The sequence below is a fragment of the Entelurus aequoreus genome, linkage group LG02 (assembly GCF_033978785.1).
Source record: "Entelurus aequoreus isolate RoL-2023_Sb linkage group LG02, RoL_Eaeq_v1.1, whole genome shotgun sequence".
NCBI lineage: Eukaryota > Metazoa > Chordata > Actinopteri > Syngnathiformes > Syngnathidae > Entelurus > Entelurus aequoreus.
Window position 1 is genome coordinate 15,055,327 of NC_084732.1, and position 18,167 is coordinate 15,073,493.

At 42.0% G+C, this 18,167-nt stretch overlaps 2 protein-coding genes and 1 non-coding gene across 6 annotated transcripts in view; 2 read left to right on the forward strand and 1 right to left on the reverse strand.

Annotated features, from left to right (window-relative positions):
* The window catches only part of plekhg4 (pleckstrin homology domain containing, family G (with RhoGef domain) member 4), a 64,386-nt gene extending 57,192 nt beyond the window's left edge, over positions 1-7,194 (forward strand). For all 3 annotated transcript variants that reach the window (XM_062022848.1, XM_062022834.1, XM_062022842.1), the window contains exons 18-22: positions 4,491-4,671; positions 4,751-4,867; positions 4,933-5,202; positions 5,277-5,422; positions 6,908-7,194. In XM_062022848.1, the coding sequence (XP_061878832.1) occupies positions 4,491-4,671; positions 4,751-4,867; positions 4,933-5,202; positions 5,277-5,422; positions 6,908-6,946 (753 nt within the window). In that variant the 3' untranslated portion in view covers positions 6,947-7,194. The remainder of the gene's footprint in view (positions 1-4,490; positions 4,672-4,750; positions 4,868-4,932; positions 5,203-5,276; positions 5,423-6,907) is intronic.
* A 193-nt stretch (positions 7,195-7,387) lies between these two features.
* LOC133630962 (isocitrate dehydrogenase [NAD] subunit alpha, mitochondrial-like) lies at positions 7,388-15,274 on the reverse strand. Of its 2 annotated transcripts, none has more exons than XM_062022860.1 (11): positions 14,998-15,274; positions 13,607-13,669; positions 13,413-13,511; positions 13,232-13,346; positions 10,915-11,102; positions 10,675-10,808; positions 10,502-10,604; positions 10,375-10,439; positions 10,213-10,297; positions 9,994-10,146; positions 7,388-7,731 (listed from the first exon to the last, which is right to left on the reverse strand). In XM_062022860.1, the coding sequence occupies exons 1-11, from the start codon at positions 15,022-15,024 to the stop codon at positions 7,651-7,653; spliced, it is 1,113 nt and encodes a 370-aa protein (XP_061878844.1). In that variant the 5' UTR covers positions 15,025-15,274; the 3' UTR covers positions 7,388-7,650. The 2 variants fall into 2 exon arrangements, with proteins under 2 accessions (XP_061878844.1, XP_061878853.1); XM_062022869.1 differs by having other exon boundaries at positions 13,413-13,496; positions 14,998-15,271.
* A 206-nt stretch (positions 15,275-15,480) lies between these two features.
* trnaq-cug (transfer RNA glutamine (anticodon CUG)) lies at positions 15,481-15,552 on the forward strand. The gene has a single exon. It is a non-coding gene; the product is annotated as a tRNA-Gln (tRNA).
* Positions 15,553-18,167: the final 2,615 nt, after the last annotated feature.

Consider the following 18,167-nt stretch of genomic DNA (forward strand, 5'->3'; position numbering starts at 1 on the left):
GTGCGCCATAGGAGACGCCGGAGGTTGTGGTAATTTTAGGGATGCACATGAACGAGGTAGCAGCGTAAAGTAAAAAAAGGGTATTTATTAATGAAACAAGCAAAAACAAAAGGCTAGAGCAGAAGGGAAGTGCTCTAACCGGCCAGACTATGACAGACGCAAAACAAAATGCTGGAACGCAGCAAAAACCACTTACCGTATTTTCCGCACCATAAGCCGCCCCGTGTTGTAAGCCGCACCTTCAATGAATGGCATATTTCAAAACTTTGTTTACCTATTAGCCGCCCCGTGTTATTAGCCGCACCTACGCTACGCTAAAGGGAATGTCAAAAAAACAGTCAGATAGGTCAGTCAAACTTTAATAATATATTACAAACCAGCGTTCTAACAACTCTGTTCACTCCCAAAATGTAATGTGCAAAATTGCAATCACAAAAATAGTAACACTCAAAATAGTGCAGAGCAATAGCAACATCAATAACTCAACGTAGCTCATACGTTAATGTCACATACCACACAAAATAGACATTTAAAGCTCACTTTCTGAAGTTATTACTCATCCACAAATCCCTCTAATTATTCTTCTTCGGTGTGCTTCACTTGTTTTTTTGACACCATCTATGATGTGGACGCGCATGAAGTCGTAGATCAACAGGGACGGAGCTGCGTGAAAAAAGTCACCAGGTCTCTTCGCTCATTTTTTCTTCATCCATCCATCCCTTCGAGTTAGCTTTTATGATGACGCCGGCTGGAAAGTTCTCTTTTGGCAAGGTCTTCCTTTTGAATATCACCGTGGGTGGAAGTTTCTGGCCGTTAGCATGGCAAGCTAACAGTGAAGGACGACTTCTCATTCCCTGTGGTGCGAATATTCACCGTACGTGTTCCCGTTGTATCCACAGTGCGGTTCACATGAATATCAAAAGTCAGTGGAGCCTTGTACGCGTGTCTCTTAGTAGGAGCCATTTTGTGGTCTTTACAGAAACACACAAATGAAATGAAACGTAATATCCGCGCGCTTCTTCTTCTACGGGGGCGGGTGCTCACCTTGGCGGTTGCTTACAGTAGAAGAAGAAGCGCTTCCTCTTCTATGGGGGCGGTTGCTTACCGTAGAAGAAGAAGCGCTTCCTCTTCTACGGGGAAAAAAGATGGCGGCTGTTTACCGTAGTTGCGAGACCTAAACTTTATGAAAATAAATATTAATATTAATCCATATATAAGGCGCACCAGGTTATTAGCCGCACTGTCTGCTTTTGAGAAAAATTGTGGTTTTTAGGTGCGGCTTATGGTGCGGAAAATACGGTACTATGAAATGTGGAGCAGACGGCGTCCACAAAGTAGGAGCATACTAGAGCACAGCATGAAAAAAATCGTCTGTAGTCACCAAATAAAGTTAAAATTAAAGTACTAATGATTGTCACACACACACTAGGTGTGGCGAAATTATTTTAAAACCCTTGATCACCCCCTGAGAGGTGAGGGGAGCAGTGAGCAGCAGCGGTCGCCGCGCCCGGGAATCATTTTTGGTGATTTAACCCACAATTCCAACCCTTAATGCTGAGTGCCAAGCAGGGAGGTAATGGCTCCCATTTTTATAGTCTTTGGTATGACTCGGCTGGGGTTTGAACTCACGACCTCCACAGCATCAACAAACAATGTCACGACTTCAAGGTAGTAAAAGGATCCACTTATCTTACTCATCCGTAAACTTAAAGGACTATACGTTGCACCTCACCTCCTGTTATTACTTTACCAAAGCATTGTTCAACCCATCCTTATGTACTGTTCCACGTTTTTTCACTATGCTTACTGTGACCAACCGGACCAAACTCACACGCATTACAAACATAGCCGCTAAAATCATCGGCCTACCCACACCCAACATTTCAGATTCAAACCACAAGTCCATCATTCGACTGGCAAACACAATAGTCCAGGATATCACTCACCCACTACACCAATACATCATCCCACTACCATCAGGGCGCAGGTACAGAACCATCAAATTCCAGAGGGCCCGCCTCAGGAAAAGCCTTATCCCTGCAGCTATAGCCGCCCTTAACAGCAGCTGACCTGTCTGACAAGCCTGTAAATGTGTGTTGGTCATGTATGATGTCTTTTTGTTATTTTTGTTTCGGGATGTGTAATGTCTGTTGTTCAAATGTAAGGCAGTGAAAATGAATTTCCCCAACAGGGACCAATAAATCTAAATCTAAAAATCTTAAATAGTCTCAACAGGTGAGGTGAAATGCGCTGGGACAAAAGTGAAGTGGCCACGGGAAAAACACCAACAAAACTGGAAGAGCCACCAAAATAAAAGCACAGGACAGGAACTAACACCAGAGAACACTAACAAAACTCAACATAAAGGCACGGCCTGGTGTAACCAGCCGTGACGTAGGGATGGCTATGGAAAATGAAACTAAAACTGAACCGGCTGCACAGTAAACAAAAACAGAATGCTGGACAACAGCAAAGACTTACAGCGAGTGGCGCGGCAGACGGCGTCCACAAAGTACATCCGAACATGACATGACACTCAACAATGTCCACACAAAGAAGGATAGCAACAACTGAAATGGTCTTGATTGCTAAAACAAAGCAGGTGCTTGGGAATAGCGCTCAAAGGAAGACATGCTATAGGAAAATACCAACAAAACAGAAAAAGACACTAAAATAGGAGTGCAAGACAAGATCTAAAACACATACGCACAGGAAAACAGCAAAAAACTCCAAATAAGTCACGGCGTGATGTGACAGGTGGTGACAGTGCACCTACTTTGAGACAAGAGCTATAGTGATGCATGCTTGGTTATGGTTTGAATTCATATCCAACAATTGCGACAACAACTTTTCACTGTCAATATAGGATAGGATAGGACTTTATTGTCATTGCACAAACGCTGGGGAAGAAGATGAGTAAAAAAATACAATCTAGACTGGGCTCCTAAGGGGGCCTAGTCTGGAGTGGGAAAAACCCTCCATGTAATGCACACATAAACACGTTACAGTTAATCATGACAACTCGCAACAGAGGGGCGGGGAGTTGGGCCCCTGGAGGTCGACTGCTGCTATGAAGCAAACAAGCGGTGGTGGAGGCGTAATATCAAGATTCAAGATTCAAGATTGTTTATTGTCATATGCACAGTTAAACAGACAGTTTGCTGTACAATGAAAATCTTACTTTGCTAGTCCACCCTTCAACAAGTCACACGGTACTTAGCTAAAATTAATATTGAAAATTTTAAAAAAAATTAAAATTAAAAAATTAAATAAAATAATAATTTAAAAAAATAAAAATAAAAAATTTAAAAAAATAAATAAAAATAAAAATGTATATACAAGGCACAGTAAGTAACATAACATTATTGCACATTCTGATTGACAGTCCACAGTATAAATATGGAGGTGACATTTGGTCACAGCAGCAGTTAAAGTGTCTTTAGTGATCAAAGGTGAAAAGTGTCTACAGGGGTGGTGCAACCTTCCCATCAACCTGGTTGAAAAACTTCACTCTGGAATTCACAAGACGGACAAAAAGATCCTGGTTTGTCCAATGCTATATCGCAGCGGGTGCCCAAACTACGACCCGCTGGCCAAGTGCGGCACGAGTTCAATAAACAATTTGACCGGGAGTGGTTTATCCATTTTATAAACGTAACTCTGCCATTAACTGTGCTTTTTAAGTAGATGTAACACAGTAATTACTGATATGACCCAATCCAAACAACCTTCCCTAGTCACCGTGCAGAAAAAGAGAATCAGGGTAAAAAATAAATGAAAATGTACTAGAAACAAGTAAAAACAGGGAAAAAATTAATAAGAAACATGCTTAAAACAAGTAATAACAGGGTAAAAATAAACAAGAAACATGCTAAAAACAATTAAAAACAGGGTAAAAGAAATTAATGAAAATGTACTAAAAACAAGTAAAAACAGGATAAAAATAAATAAGAAACATGCTTAAAACAAGTAATAACAGGGTAAAAATAAATAGGAAACATGCTAAAAACAAGTAAAACAGGGTAAAAATAATTAAGAAAAATGCTTAAAACAGGTTAAAAAAAAAGGGTAAAAGTAAATAGGAAACACGCTAAAATCTAGTAAAAACAGGGTAAAAAAAATAAAAATGTGCTAAAAACAAGATCAGAGTAAAAATAAATGAAAATTTACTAAAAACAAGTAAAAACATAGTAAAAATATAAATAAGACACCTGCTGTTCGGGGGTGGTCATGGTAGCTGTCTTTTGTTCAAAAAAGATAAAAGTAAAACGGGGGGGGGGGGGGGGGGGCTAGCATTCACAAGTTAGAATTCACAAGCCTGATGGCCTGTGGGTAGAAACTGTTTGTCAGTCTTGTAGTCCCGAGTTTAATTTTTTAATGTTTTCTCCTGGTGGTGTGACTCTGGATTTTTTCATTGAAAAAAGTGTGCCTCGGCTCAAAAAAGATTTAAAAAAAACCACTGCCGTAACGCCTCGCTTTTGACCAATAAGACGGCGGACTTGGGCCTGACCGAGTCGGCGGGAGACAATGGGCTGCGCTTTGAGATCTGGTTCCGAAGGAGGACCACCAAGAACCAGGCGCTGACGCTGCAGGCCGCCGCCGCCGAGGTCAAGCACGTGTGGACCGGCGACATCACCCGGATCCTGTGGACGCAGGCCACCAGGAACAAAGGTCACCTGGACTTTCTCTTTCCGTTTCAAAATAAAAGCCTTCACTAATGCTACCTTTTGTGGCGACCGCATGTGTGCAGAGGTGCGCCTGAAGGAGATGGTGTCCATGGGCGTTGGCAACAAACCTTTCCTGGACATCCAGCCCAGCGCCGCCGCCATCAGCGACCGCGCCGTGCACTACATCACCAAGACCCGAGGTAAGGGACTCGAACACCACTCACCAAGTCCATCTGGTGCTGAGTCCCCCACCCCACCCCCGCAGGAGCCAGAACGCGAGCGTCCATCGCCGTGTCCGTCTTCGACCACTCCAACCCTTTCAAACGTGCAGCGGTGACCTCCAACCCCTCGTCGTCCAGCCTGCTGGGCTCACTCAACCTGCACGTCTTCAGGTACGAGGCGCCGGGCGGAGAGCAAGTCGCCGCGTCGTCCTCCTTCGGCAGCAGCACGTCGTCGTCGGCGACGGGCGACGCCTCTTTCGTGGCGCCGTGCGTGGAGGAAGACGAGCAAGAGACCGCCAGTCAGCCCTCCATGAGTACGCACCGCCGCGGTCTTCCCCGCCATCTTGACCACAGGCCGTCTTTAACCACCCATTCCTCTGTCTCGTAGCCACGGAAAGTTCCGGCTCGTCCTCTCGCTGTCTCTCAGGATCCACCGGCTCGGACTCCGGCTGTGTCTCCTCCAACCTCCACGAGGCGCTGCACGAGGAGCCCAGCGCCGCCTCTTCTTGCTCCTCCCACAAACGCGTCGCACCTGTGAGTCAGTGTGCACGCACACCTGTTCCTATTCAATTGTCATGTCCTGAAAGCAGTGCTTCTCAGATAGTGGGGCGCCCCCTAGGGTCCTGAGAGTCAATAAAATTTCAGTATTAGCGCCAATACACAAGCCTTCAGCTAGGTGGCAGCACTGATCCATTTCAGCAACACGCTCAACCAGGAAATATGATCATGTATGTTGGCCGCCCCCTATTGGTTGTGCTAAAACATGCGAGCATACATGAAACACAAAAATATAAAGGGTATGTATTTATATACAATGAATATAATAAATATTTAATATGTATATATACTGTATGTGTGTTTATATATTATGTACATTTATGTGTGTATATACACAAGTATATACACGTGTGTCTGTATACACATGTATGTACTTGTGTATATATACGCACACATGTATGTACTTGTGTATATATACGCACACATGTATATACTTGTGTATATTTACACATACGTGTGTGTATATACACATGTATATACGTGTTTATATACATATGTATATACACGTGTTTATTTACACATGTATGTACTTGTGTATATATACGCACACATGTACTGTATATACTTGTGTATATTTACACATACGTGTGTATATACACATGTATATATGTGTGTATATTTACACATACGTGTGTGTATGTACATGTTTATAAACACATACGTTTATACGTGTGTATATATACACGTGTGTATATATATACACACACATACGTGTATATATACACGTGTGTATATACACACATACGTGTATATATACACGTGTGTATATACACACATACGTGTATATATACACGTGTGTATATACACACATACGTGTATATATACACGTGTGTGTATATACACATGTGTATACCTGTGTGTGTATATACACATGTATATACACACACACGTATATACCTGTGTGTGTGTATATACACGTATATACGTGTATAATATACATGTGTCACATGTATATACACACACATATATACGTGTATACACGTGCGTGTGTATATACACACGTGTATACCTGTGTGTGTGTGTGTATATACACACATGTATATACACACTTATATACGTGTGTATACACGTGCGTGTGTGTATATACACATGTATATACGTCTATATATACACACGTAAATACGTGTATATATACACGTGTGTGTACATACACATGTGTATATGCATTTATTTGTGTATATATACACACGTGTGTATATATATATATACAGTATATATATATATACACACGTGTGTATATATATATATATACAGTATATATACACATGTATTTATGTGCGTATACCGTATATACATACATGTGTACATATACACAAGTATTTGTGTGTATGTATATATACACATATATTTATGTGTGTATATATACATGTGTGACTATATAAATATAAAAACATAAAAAAATGTCCCCATGGTGGGGCATGACAAAAAATTATAGAGACGCACTGACTGACTTCTCCTCAGGGGGCAGCGCCCGTCATCGGACCGGCAACCATGGTGTGACCTGCTCACCAACTCTCCTTGACCAGAGGCGCCCCAATCACTTCCTGTAACCACCTCTCTTGCCGTGGCGACCACCAATCAGCGTGCCAGCTCCCTCTGGTGGGGGAACATTGACAGGTCCGTTTCTCTCTCCCACAATTAAAGCTGGTCCCTGAACGCACCACTTCTGTGTTTGGGCGGCGTCGCGTGTATTGTACATAATGCTGCCACTTTTCTTACTTGAAATTTCAACAACAAAAAAAAGTTTGTTAGAAACCAACAGACCATGTGTTTGTCTTTTCTGACACACACACACACACACACACACACACACACACACACACACACACACACACACACACACACACACACACACACACACACACACACACACACACACACACACACACACACTCACACACACACACACTTGCAAAGTAAACAAATGATCATGTAACGACCTGGAGACAAAAAGACCTTTTTAATGAAGCAAAGCCGTGATGAAGAAGAATCAATAAATAAGTTCATTAGAGACTGATATAAAAATTAAGCTCCTCCTACTTAGCATCATCATCCTGCTTTCAGTCAGAAACATCTTGGTCATGTGATAGTTGTGCGCATGTTTGCTGTGAGCGTTCACTGGTGCCAACATCTGAGGTTAGAGAAGCCCCGCCCAACCCCTCAGAGGAGGAGGCGGAGTCAGCAGGCACGTCACGGCCACCTCACTACAGGTCCTGAATGCGGTGACAAATTTCTGCCGTGAACTCTGAACATTTGGAATTTCCTCCCAAGTCCTTAGTCAGCACCTAAGAGACAGACATGTGTCAAAAAGGACTTGATATGCTTCATCACAGAAGAATTGTGCTATGCAGATGACCCATCCTCTAAAACAGGGGCCCAAACTTTTTCTAGTGAGGGCCACAGACTGACAAATCAAAGGATGCAGCGGCCTTTTGGTAGTTTTCACTTTCAAAACCAGTACAATTTATAGATCTTTTTTCAAACAACTTAGAAAATGTGATTTTTCTACAAATTTAGTTTGAATGGTGAAGTGCCAAAGCTGAACTGAAATGCTAACAGTTAGCACACTGGCCAAATAGCAAAGTAAGTGACAGAAAATGTAAGCAAAAGAGCAAAAAAAAAAACAGTACTATGTTAACACACTGTCAATTGCATGTTTACAGTTAGCATTAGTGAAATAACAAACATGTTTGACACTGCTAAATTAGCCAACAAAACCTAGCATGCTAAATTAGCCAACAAAACCTAGCATGCTAATGTTAGCATGCTAAAATGCTAACTGTAACATGTGCCAGGTACCAAAATGTATTACTCTTGAGGTGTGTACCTGAAAAATGTGTTTAAATTGCTAGTCTGCTAACGTTAACGTGCATCAAGAATCAAAATATGACTTGGGTGTATACCTACAAAATCAGCTAAAAAAAAGCCAGCATGCAAACAATACTAAGTTAACTTGCTAACAATAACATGCTTACGGTTAGCATTAGTGAATTACCAACATTTTTTGACACTGCGGTGTATATATGCTAAATTAGCTAAAACATCTAGCATGTTAAAATACTAACTGTAACGTACATCAAGTATCTAAATATATTACTCCAAAGTTTGGACCTGAAAAATGTGTTGAAATTCCACCCGGCTTCAAGTACCAAAATATGACTTAGATGTATGCCTACAAAATTAGCTAAAAAGAGCGAGCATGCTAACATGTATCAGTTGTCGCCGATGTGTATACATCAAATATATATAAAGTTAACAACAAAATGCTAGCATGCTAATATCAGAATGCTAGTGGAGCCATACTTGCCAACCTTGAGACCTCTGAATTCGGGAGATGGGGGGATGTGGTTGAGGTGGGCGGGGGCGGGGTTGGGTGGTCGCGGGGGGTGTATATTGTAGCGCCCCAGAAGAGTTAGTGCTGCAAGGGGTTCTGGGTATTTTTAACAATACGTCAACTTTCCCTCTATAGGTGCGTGCCTGCGCAATTGTGCACTGCTCAAGCGTCCTCTGCGCACAGCAAATATATGCCGCGCACCAAATAAAACCCATCTGAATTCTAAACAAAATAAACACATTTATTCTGTGTAATTTTGCAATGCAACTCTGAGTGACAGTGATAACAAGCGGCCCTAACGGTGTTCGTCAACACCGTTCAAGTGAACACTGTTCAATTATTGTAACGTCTATCGAGATGCTTCAAGGCCAGGAATTATATTGCTCACTTTATTGAGCAAAACTGTTTATATTCGGCCATAACCACACCAAAAACATGAGTAAAAAACTTCTATCTCGAAAAACTAGTCATTTTGTGCCGTACAAACCAGGCCAAAACCAACTTGTCATCTGTCACCAACACGCATAGCACTAAGCCACTGGTGCGTTTATGGCCACACAAAAAGTCGGACAACTCAAACACCACACAAAGTTACACTATGACTCCTCAGTCATACGTGTGCTTATTCTACCCTGGCAATGGACCCTGTGTGTATATGTATGTTATAATTATCCAAAATGTATATTTTGTTGTTTTCTTACTGTACCGGAAATTAACCGAACCGTGACCTCTAAACCAAGGTGCGTATCGAACCGAAATGTTTGTGTACCGTTACACCCCTAGTTACGGTGCGGATGTTCTCCCGAAATGTGTTTGTCATTCTTGTTTGGTGTGGGTTCACAGTGTGGCGCATATTTGTAACAGTGTTAAAGTTGTTTATACATCCACCCTCAGTGTGCCCTGTATGGCTGTTGACCAAGTATGCATTGCATTCACTTGTGTGTGTGAAAAGCCGCATATATTATGTGATTGGGCCGGCACGCTGTTTGTATGGAGGAAAAGTGGACGTGACGACAGGTTGTAGAGGACACTAAAGGCAGTGCCTTTAAGGCACGCCCCCAATATTGTTGTCCGGGTGGGAATCGGGAGAAATTGGGGAGAATGGTTGCCCCGGGAGATTTTCGGGAGGGGCACTGAAATTGGGGAGTCTCCCGGGAAAATGGTGAGGGTTGGCAAGTATGAGTGGAGCGTCTTCATGCAGACAAGCGCTGACCTTCTTGTCTCTGATGGTGTCGAAGCAAGCCGTCTGGATCTTGTTGCCGTGGTCGTGCAGGCCCATGTGACGCAGCATCATGACGGCGCTGAGCAGCAAGGCGGTGGGGTTGGCGAGGTCCAGGCCGGCGATGTCGGGGGCGGTGCCGTGGACCTGCGGGAATGTCAACGTTTAAAGAAAAGCAAAAAAAAAAAAAAAAGTCTGACTCGAACAACTCACAGATTCAAAAATGGCTACTCCGTTGGCGCCGATGTTGCCGCTGGGCGTGACGCCGAGTCCGCCGATGAGGCCGGCGCACAGGTCGCTGAAACACAAAAGGGCGGAAGGTCACGCGCAACGCCGCTCTCGGTGGTGAACGTCATCGCCGAGATGCACGCCGACCTGAGGATGTCTCCGTACAAGTTGGGCATCACCAGGACGTCAAACTGAGAGGGGTCCTGCACCATCTGAAAGGCGGCGGCGACAAGTCAGGGCAGGCAACCTCGGGACTCGAACCCGCGGAACTCACGTTGAGGCACACGGTGTCCAGGTACATCTCCGTGAACTTGACGTCTTTGAAGTTCTCCGCCACCTCGCGACATTTCCTCAGGAAGAGCCCGTCCGACATCCGCCTGCTCCCCAAACAGGAAGTTAAATCCGGCACGGGCAAGAAGCGCCTCGCCAAAACAGGAAGTGGCTCACATGATGTTGGCCTTGTGGACGGCGGTGACGCTGTTGCGTTTGTTGTTCCTGGCGTACTCGAAGGCGTACTCGGCGATGCGTCGGCTGGCGTCTTCCGTGATCAGTTTGATGCTCTGGACCACGCCGTCCACAATCTGCGACCACACGGGAGAACTTCCCTCAGCTCACACGCCGTGGTTACCCCCCCGCCGCATGTTCAATCATCCAACCATCAATCAATCAACGCTCGACGCCACAGACCACGTGTTCGATGCCGCTGTACTCGCCCTCCGTGTTCTCGCGGATGGTGACCAGGTCCACGTCGGTGTACGGCGTCTTGTAACCCTCGATGGAGACGCACGGCCGGACGTTGGCGTAGAGGTCGAAGGTCTTCCTGAGCAGGAGGTTCATGGAGGGGTGGCCCGCGGCGATGGGCGTCTTCAGAGGTCCTGCACGAGACCAGGTGTCACTCTTTGTTAGGGTTGCACGGCATACTGGTATTAAGTGAAGTGAATTATATTTATATAGCGCTTTTTCTCTGGTGACTCAAAGCGCTTTGCATAGTGAAACCCAATATCTAAGTTACATTTAAACCAGAGTGGGTGGCACTGGGAGCAGGTGGGTAAAGTGTCTTGCCCAAGGACACAACGGCAGTGACTAGGATGGCGGAAGCGGGGATCGAACCTGGAACCCTAAAGTTGCTGGCGCGGCCACTCTACCAACCGAGCTATACCGCCCCTATATTAGTATAGTACCGCGATACTAATGAATCATATTCGGTACTATACCGCCTCTGAAAAGTACCGGTCCCGCACCACCCCCGTCGTCAAGTCGTGTCATTGCTGGTTTACGAGCAGAGGAGCATGTTCGGCAGCGCACAATCACAGAGTACTTGCAAGCAGACACAGTGTGTAGACAAAAAAGGGAGAACGGATGCATTTTGGCTTAAAAACTAACGATAAAGGTGAAGTTATAACACTGAAACGCCCTCAGGAAGAGGTGCTTTAAAAAAGTCCATCCGCAGTCTGCAGTGTTGTAGCTACATATAAATCACTAATCCTCGTCTCCATGGCGACAAATAAAGCGTGTTTCTTACAAGTATCATCCCTGCAGGACGAGGAATAGCTAAACATGCTTCACTACACACCGTAGTTCACCGGCGTCACAATGTAAACAAACGCCATTGGTGGATCTACACCTGACATCCACTGTAATGATACCAAGTACAATAGTGTATCTAGTCGATACTACTTGGTATTTTCTGGCATCACAACATCTTTCGTTTAAAAAAAAAAAAATCATATGTTATACTCAGGAAATATGTCCCTTTGAATATGACCAATATGAATATAGTATATGAAGTCAGACTTATCTTCATTGAGTGCACGCAGATACACACATTGGCTGACTTTAATTTATAAGGCTCTTTTAGGTTTAATACCTCCATACTTGTGTACTCTGTTACAAAGAAAAAGCAGCTCTTACGCATTACGTTCTAACAATTTGTATGTTTTAACTGTTCCTCATGTACGGACTGAATTTGGCAAAAGAGCTTTTGGCATTGCTGCCCCTATGGCATGGAATGAATTGCAGACGAAACTGAAACTTACAGAACTACTTCCATTTGGAGCCTTCCGTTCTGTCCTGAGGGACAAACAGCGAGAGACGTTTGCACAGTGCCTGTGTTTTTAAAGATGTAAATCTCTGTTGTTTTACACTTCTCTTATGTATTTTAAAATGTATGTCTTAATGTATTTATTTTGAAACTGCTCTGTGACATGTGCTGTTGACCTCTTGGCCAGGTCACCCTTGTGAAAGACATCTTGATCTCAATGGGTTTTCTTATCTGGTTAAATAAAGGTTCTATATCAACCAATGTATGATCCTGTAACTATTTGGTATCGGATCGATACCCACATTTGTGGTATCATCCAAAACTAATGTAAAGTATCCAAACAACAGAAGAATAAGTGCTTATTACATTTGAACAGAAGTGTACATAGAACATGTTAAAAGAGAAAGTAAGCAGATATTAACAGTAAATGAACAAGTAGATGAATAATTAATTTTCTACCGCTTGTCCTTAATAATGTTAACAAAATAGAATGATAAATAGGTTGATTGGCAACACTAAATTGGCCCTAGTGTGTGAATGTGAGTGTAAATGTTGTCTGTGTATCTGTGTTGGCCCTGTGATGAGGTGGCGACTTGTCCAGGGTGTACCCCGCCTTCCGCCCGATTGTAGCTGAGATAGGCTCCAGCGACCCCAAAAGGGATAAGCGGTAGAAAATGGATGGATGACAGCTAAATTAGGAGCCTTTGTATGTTTACTTACTAATAAAAGACAAGTTGTCTAGTATGTTCACTATTTTATTTAAGGACAAACTTGCAATAATAAACATATGTTTAATGTCTAAGAGTTTTTGTTAAAATAAAGCCAATAATGCAATTTTCTGTGGTCCCCTTTCTTTAGAAAAGTGCCGAATAGTATCGAAAATGTTTTGGTACCGGTACCAAAATATTGGTATTGGGACAACACTACTTTGTTGTTTTTAAGGACGGGGAAAGGACGAATCACCTTTCAGGCCGATCTTGCTGCGGTCCATGGACTCTTTGGCGTCGGGCGGGATCATCCACTTGCCGCCGGGACCTTTGATGGCCGTCACGTTCCTCTCCTCCCAGCGGATTGGAGCCTAGGGAAGAGGGGTCAAAAGGTTAACAGCGACTTTGAGCTCCTCCCCGACCGTTAACCGTCTTACTTTGGCCGTCTCAAAGATCTTCATGACGGCGCTGGAGATCTCCGGTCCGATGCCGTCGCCGGGAATCAGCGTGACTGTCTGCATCTTAAAAACACCCAACTTTGAATATTTTCCTACATTGCGTCAGGTGGCTGAGCTAAACTCGGCTAATCCGAGCTAAATTAAGCTGAGCTGTGCCCAGAAAAAGTACTCACTCCTCTGGAAGAGAAAGACCACAAGGCGGGTCGCTTGGTGGCGCCGACGACCACCTGGGACAACTGTGGAACAACAAGAAGGTCAAAACAACTACCAGTTGACATGTTAGTTAGCTACATGCTAACTCCTTCATTAGCTACATGCTAAATAGTTAGTTACATGCTAAACAGTTAGTTAACTACATATTAACTGGTTAGTTAGCTACATTCTAAATACTTAGTTAGCTTTACGCTAAATAGTTAGTTACATGCTAAATGGTTAATTAACTACATACTAACTGGTTACTTACTTACTGGCTACATGCTGAATAGCTAGTTAGCTACATGCTAACTAGTTAGTTAGCTCCATGCTAACTTGTTCATTATCTACATGCTAAGTAGTTAGCTAAATGCTAACTCGTTCCTTATCTACACGCTAAGTAGTAAGTTAGCTACATGCTAACTCGTTCGTGAGCTACATGCTAACTCGTTCGTTAGCTACATGATAACTAGTTCGTTAGCTACATGCTAACTACTTAGTTAGCTACATGCTAACTAGTTAGTTATCTACATGCTAAGTAGTTTGTTAGCTACACGCTAACTTGTTCCTTATCTACACGCTAACTAAATAGTTAGCTACATGCTAACTCGTTCGTTAGCTACATGCTAACTAGTTAGTTAGCTATATGCTAACTAGTTAGTTAGCTACATGCTAAATAGTTAGTTAGCTACATGCTAAATAGTTAGTTAGCTACATACTAACTGTGCTATTAACTAAGAGCACACAACAATAACACATTAATGCCTATTTTAATATGATTACGTCGTTTTAAAATACATTAATTACCATAATGTTGACACAATAGCGCAATCAAAAAATGTCCAATGTTTCAGTTCGATTTGAAAAATAAATATCCACGTCCAGTCATGTTTGTTTAATTTATTTACATGCATACGACACGCCAAATTGTGTATTGCGCTTTGAGTTCATTTTTAAACTTAACAACAAGGTCAAATCAAAGTGGTGTGATCGAGTTACGAGCCAAACTCTTTAAATCGGAAGAGTTTGTCAACGGACTCTGGTGTACCGTCCACAGAGCGAACGTGCATCTTGTATGGGATTGATCAGCAACGATGTCGTCCTGCGGAGATTAGCAGGCTAAAGTGGCTTTACAGGCCAGAAGAGACAATGTCCGTGACAGAGGACAAGTGAGCTAATTGAAGAAGCTGAAGGACACACACACATTCTAAGCATACACCGGAAGCTAACCGGCTAACGTGCTATATTCACATACAAATGCCTTTAAAAAAAGAATAACAAAACAACGGCTGGGCTCAGTCAAAGATTCAGTTTTAGCCATTAACACTCTTGGTCACCAACGGTGAATGTTTTCTGACATATTTTTGCTTACCATTGACCTCCACGCGTTACCGGCCATTCTGGAGAGGAGCCGAGTCAAAGATTGTGGCAAAGAAAGATGACGAAGATGCCCCACTCGCTTGAAAAAAAAAAACACGACTTCTGGGACCAGCCGGATTTGTTTTGGAACGAGTCGGGAACCAGAGCACCGAGTATGGAGCAGTAGGATAAACTCGGCACCGGGAGGGCTGAGTCTGGACCAGAAGGACGTGGTCTGTCTCACAGGACCGTGGTCAACTAGCGGAGCATCTTCACTTCCAGTTGTCTTGGGATAGGACCTACAGCGCCATCTGCTGTCTCGGCGGACACCTGAAGGTATTTTTTTCCTGCAATGCACGTCAGTGCTACATTGATAATGTATTAAATCCGGGATAATGAAGTGTAATTTGATGTCATCTGAAAAAAGACAATAATATTTGATCACATTTAATAATATCATTAGTCATAATGTAAACAGAAGTCGGTCTCGTCATGTGGTTCTATGGTGTAATGGTTAGCACTCTGGACTCTGAATCCAGCGATCCGAGTTCAAATCTCGGTAGAACCTATCTTTTGCTTTTTCTCGTAACTTTGTTTGGTGCCTCATTAAATTCAGCGGCAACTTGGCCTCATTTACAATATTAACATAATGTCTGCTCAATACATTCTTTCGTAAAATAAACATGTTATTTTTGTTACTGACAGTTCCGCTTTCCGCCACCAAGTGTCGCTGCCTCGCAGTCTGAAAGCGTCAAAAATAAATGTCATTATTGGTAATACCAACGCAAAAATACATAGCAGAAATATAAAATGACCGTAGAAAAATATATTATTTTTGTATTTTCAGACTTTGTATATGAATACAAATATATAGTTTATTCAACTATCGTGATGTTGACCACCGGGGACGGGGGTCAGCAACCCGTGGCTCTAGAGCCACATGCGACTCTTTAGCGGCGCCCTGGTGGCTCCATGGAGCTTTTTCAAAAATGTATGGAAATGGAAAAAAAATGGGGTGAAAAATATATTTTTTGTTGTAAAATGGTTTCTGTATTAGGAAAAACACAACACAAACCTTCCTAATTGTTAGAAAGCCCACATTTTAATATGTTTGTGTTTATGCTTCACCGATGAGAGTATTTGGCGAGCGCCGTTTTGTCCTACTAATTTCAGTGGCCATTGAACTCACCGCTGTGTGGACTGTGACTCAACAGTTTGTTTACAAGTACAACTTCCTCCGACGCTGCCACAGAAAGACGTGTTTTATACCACTCCTTTTTTTGTCTCATTTTGGCCACCAAACGTTTTATACTGTGCGTGAATGCACACAGGTGAGCTTTGTTGTGCTAATCAGGCATATTTACATCATGTGTTGCCATCATTATAACACTTATATAAGTCTTTTAATTTTCTTTGCGGTTCCAGACAGATTACTTTTTGTATTTTTGGTCCAATATGGCTCTTTCTGACCCCTGACCTGGGGGAAGCTTTGACTCCGCCCCCTTTCAAAACGTCCAAACAAGATGTAACGCTGGCCTCGATCAAATATTGGAAATAGTCCTAATTAAATGTTGAAAGCAACAAAAAAAGACAGCTTTTTTTGACGAGTTTGCAAGGGTATGTAATGTAAAAAGAATGTTTAGATGTTTCAATGTGACTCCATAAAGAAGTAGCATCAACACATTTGGAAAAGATCACATCCATGAAGGGAATTTATCAGATTTACTGCTCTTTAATGAGCAATATCACTATTTTTAAAATGGGTCTTGTTTCACTTCCAAGCACTTGTGGCCGTGTTTCTTCCAAGGTGAAGAACTTTGAAGAACGGTCATCTCCATCTTTTGACACTTCTTCCACACGTTGGCCATAAAGTCATCCAGCATGTCGGCTTTGTCCATCTGAATATTAGCTGGCAATGAGAGCTCACTTACGTAACAACCCCCACTAACATTTGTGCACACACACACACACACACACACACACACACACACACACACACACACACACACACACACACACACACACACACACACACACACACACACACACACACACACACACACACGCACGCACACATTCTTGTATTTGTTACCTTCTTGAGACCTGAGAAAAATGCCTATCTCTTTAGGACCACCCTTTCTAGACATATAAAGATTTGTGTTTACAACATGAATATTATATACATACTATATAGATATAAAAAAGCTTGTTGTGAAAAATGAGTTGGAATTTCACAGGAAAAAGGTCACAATTTCACAAGAAAAACGTAGAATTTTGGCAGTGTTATAGTAAAAGTCATAATTTTACTCAACGCAAGTCAAAATTTTACAAGAAAAACTGAACATTTGGGTAATAAAAAATAAAAATAAAAATAAATAAATAAATTTTTTTTTTTACTCAATAACAGTCACAATTTTACAAGAAAAGCTTAAAATGTTGGCAATTTCATGAAAAGGCTCGTAACTTTACTCGAAAAAAGTCACAATGTTATAAGAAAACTTCAAAATGTTGGCAGTATTATAATGACAATCTGTATTTTACTTGGCAAAATTATGACAAGAGTCATCATTTTACTCAAAAAATGTCACTGTTTTACAAGAACAACAAAAAAATTGGCAATATTGTGATAAAAGTTAGAATTTTATATGACAAATGTCACCATTTTGCATTAAAACGTGAAAACTCGACATAAAAAAGTAACAATTTTACGAGAAAATATTGCAACATTTCAAAAACAGAAAGAATATGAGAAATTGTTCCCAATTTTATAAGAAAGAAGTCGAGTAGTGAGAAAAACACTGCTTTTAGTTAATTTTTAATTTTTTGTTTGTAATTGGTTTTTCATTTTCATGATTTGCTTCAAGCTATTACAGTATGTCTGTAAATACATTTTTATTTTATTTTTTTAATTTAATTTTGGCCAAAGGGGGCGCATTTCAATTTCTTACCCACACTTGTTATTTCATATGTTGGCCAGAGGGGGAACACTTCAAATTTCTTACACACACTTGTTATTTCATTTATTGACCAGAGGGGGAGCACTTTTAAAACAGTCAACTTGAATAATCCCTCCTTTTTGGGACCACCCTAATTTTGATAGATTTCACCACCAGGTGTGCAAAGGAGATCTCCATTTTTTGTTTTTTGTAATGTGCTTAAGGCCGATGACAAAGGAGTCACGGA

What these genes read in the sequence shown, in the direction of transcription:
- LOC133630962 (XM_062022860.1), bottom strand. Translation starts at nt 15,024, where the DNA reads ATGGCCGGTAACGCGTGGAGGTCAATG. An exon ending in ACAGCGGCATCGAACACGTG is followed by an intron (nt 10,809 to 10,914) that starts GTCTGTGGCGTC and finishes GTGTGGTCGCAG; the next exon opens with ATTGTGGACGGCGTGGTCCA. An exon ending in GAGTAGCCATTTTTGAATCT is followed by an intron (nt 10,147 to 10,212) that starts GTGAGTTGTTCG and finishes ACATTCCCGCAG; the next exon opens with GTCCACGGCACCGCCCCCGA.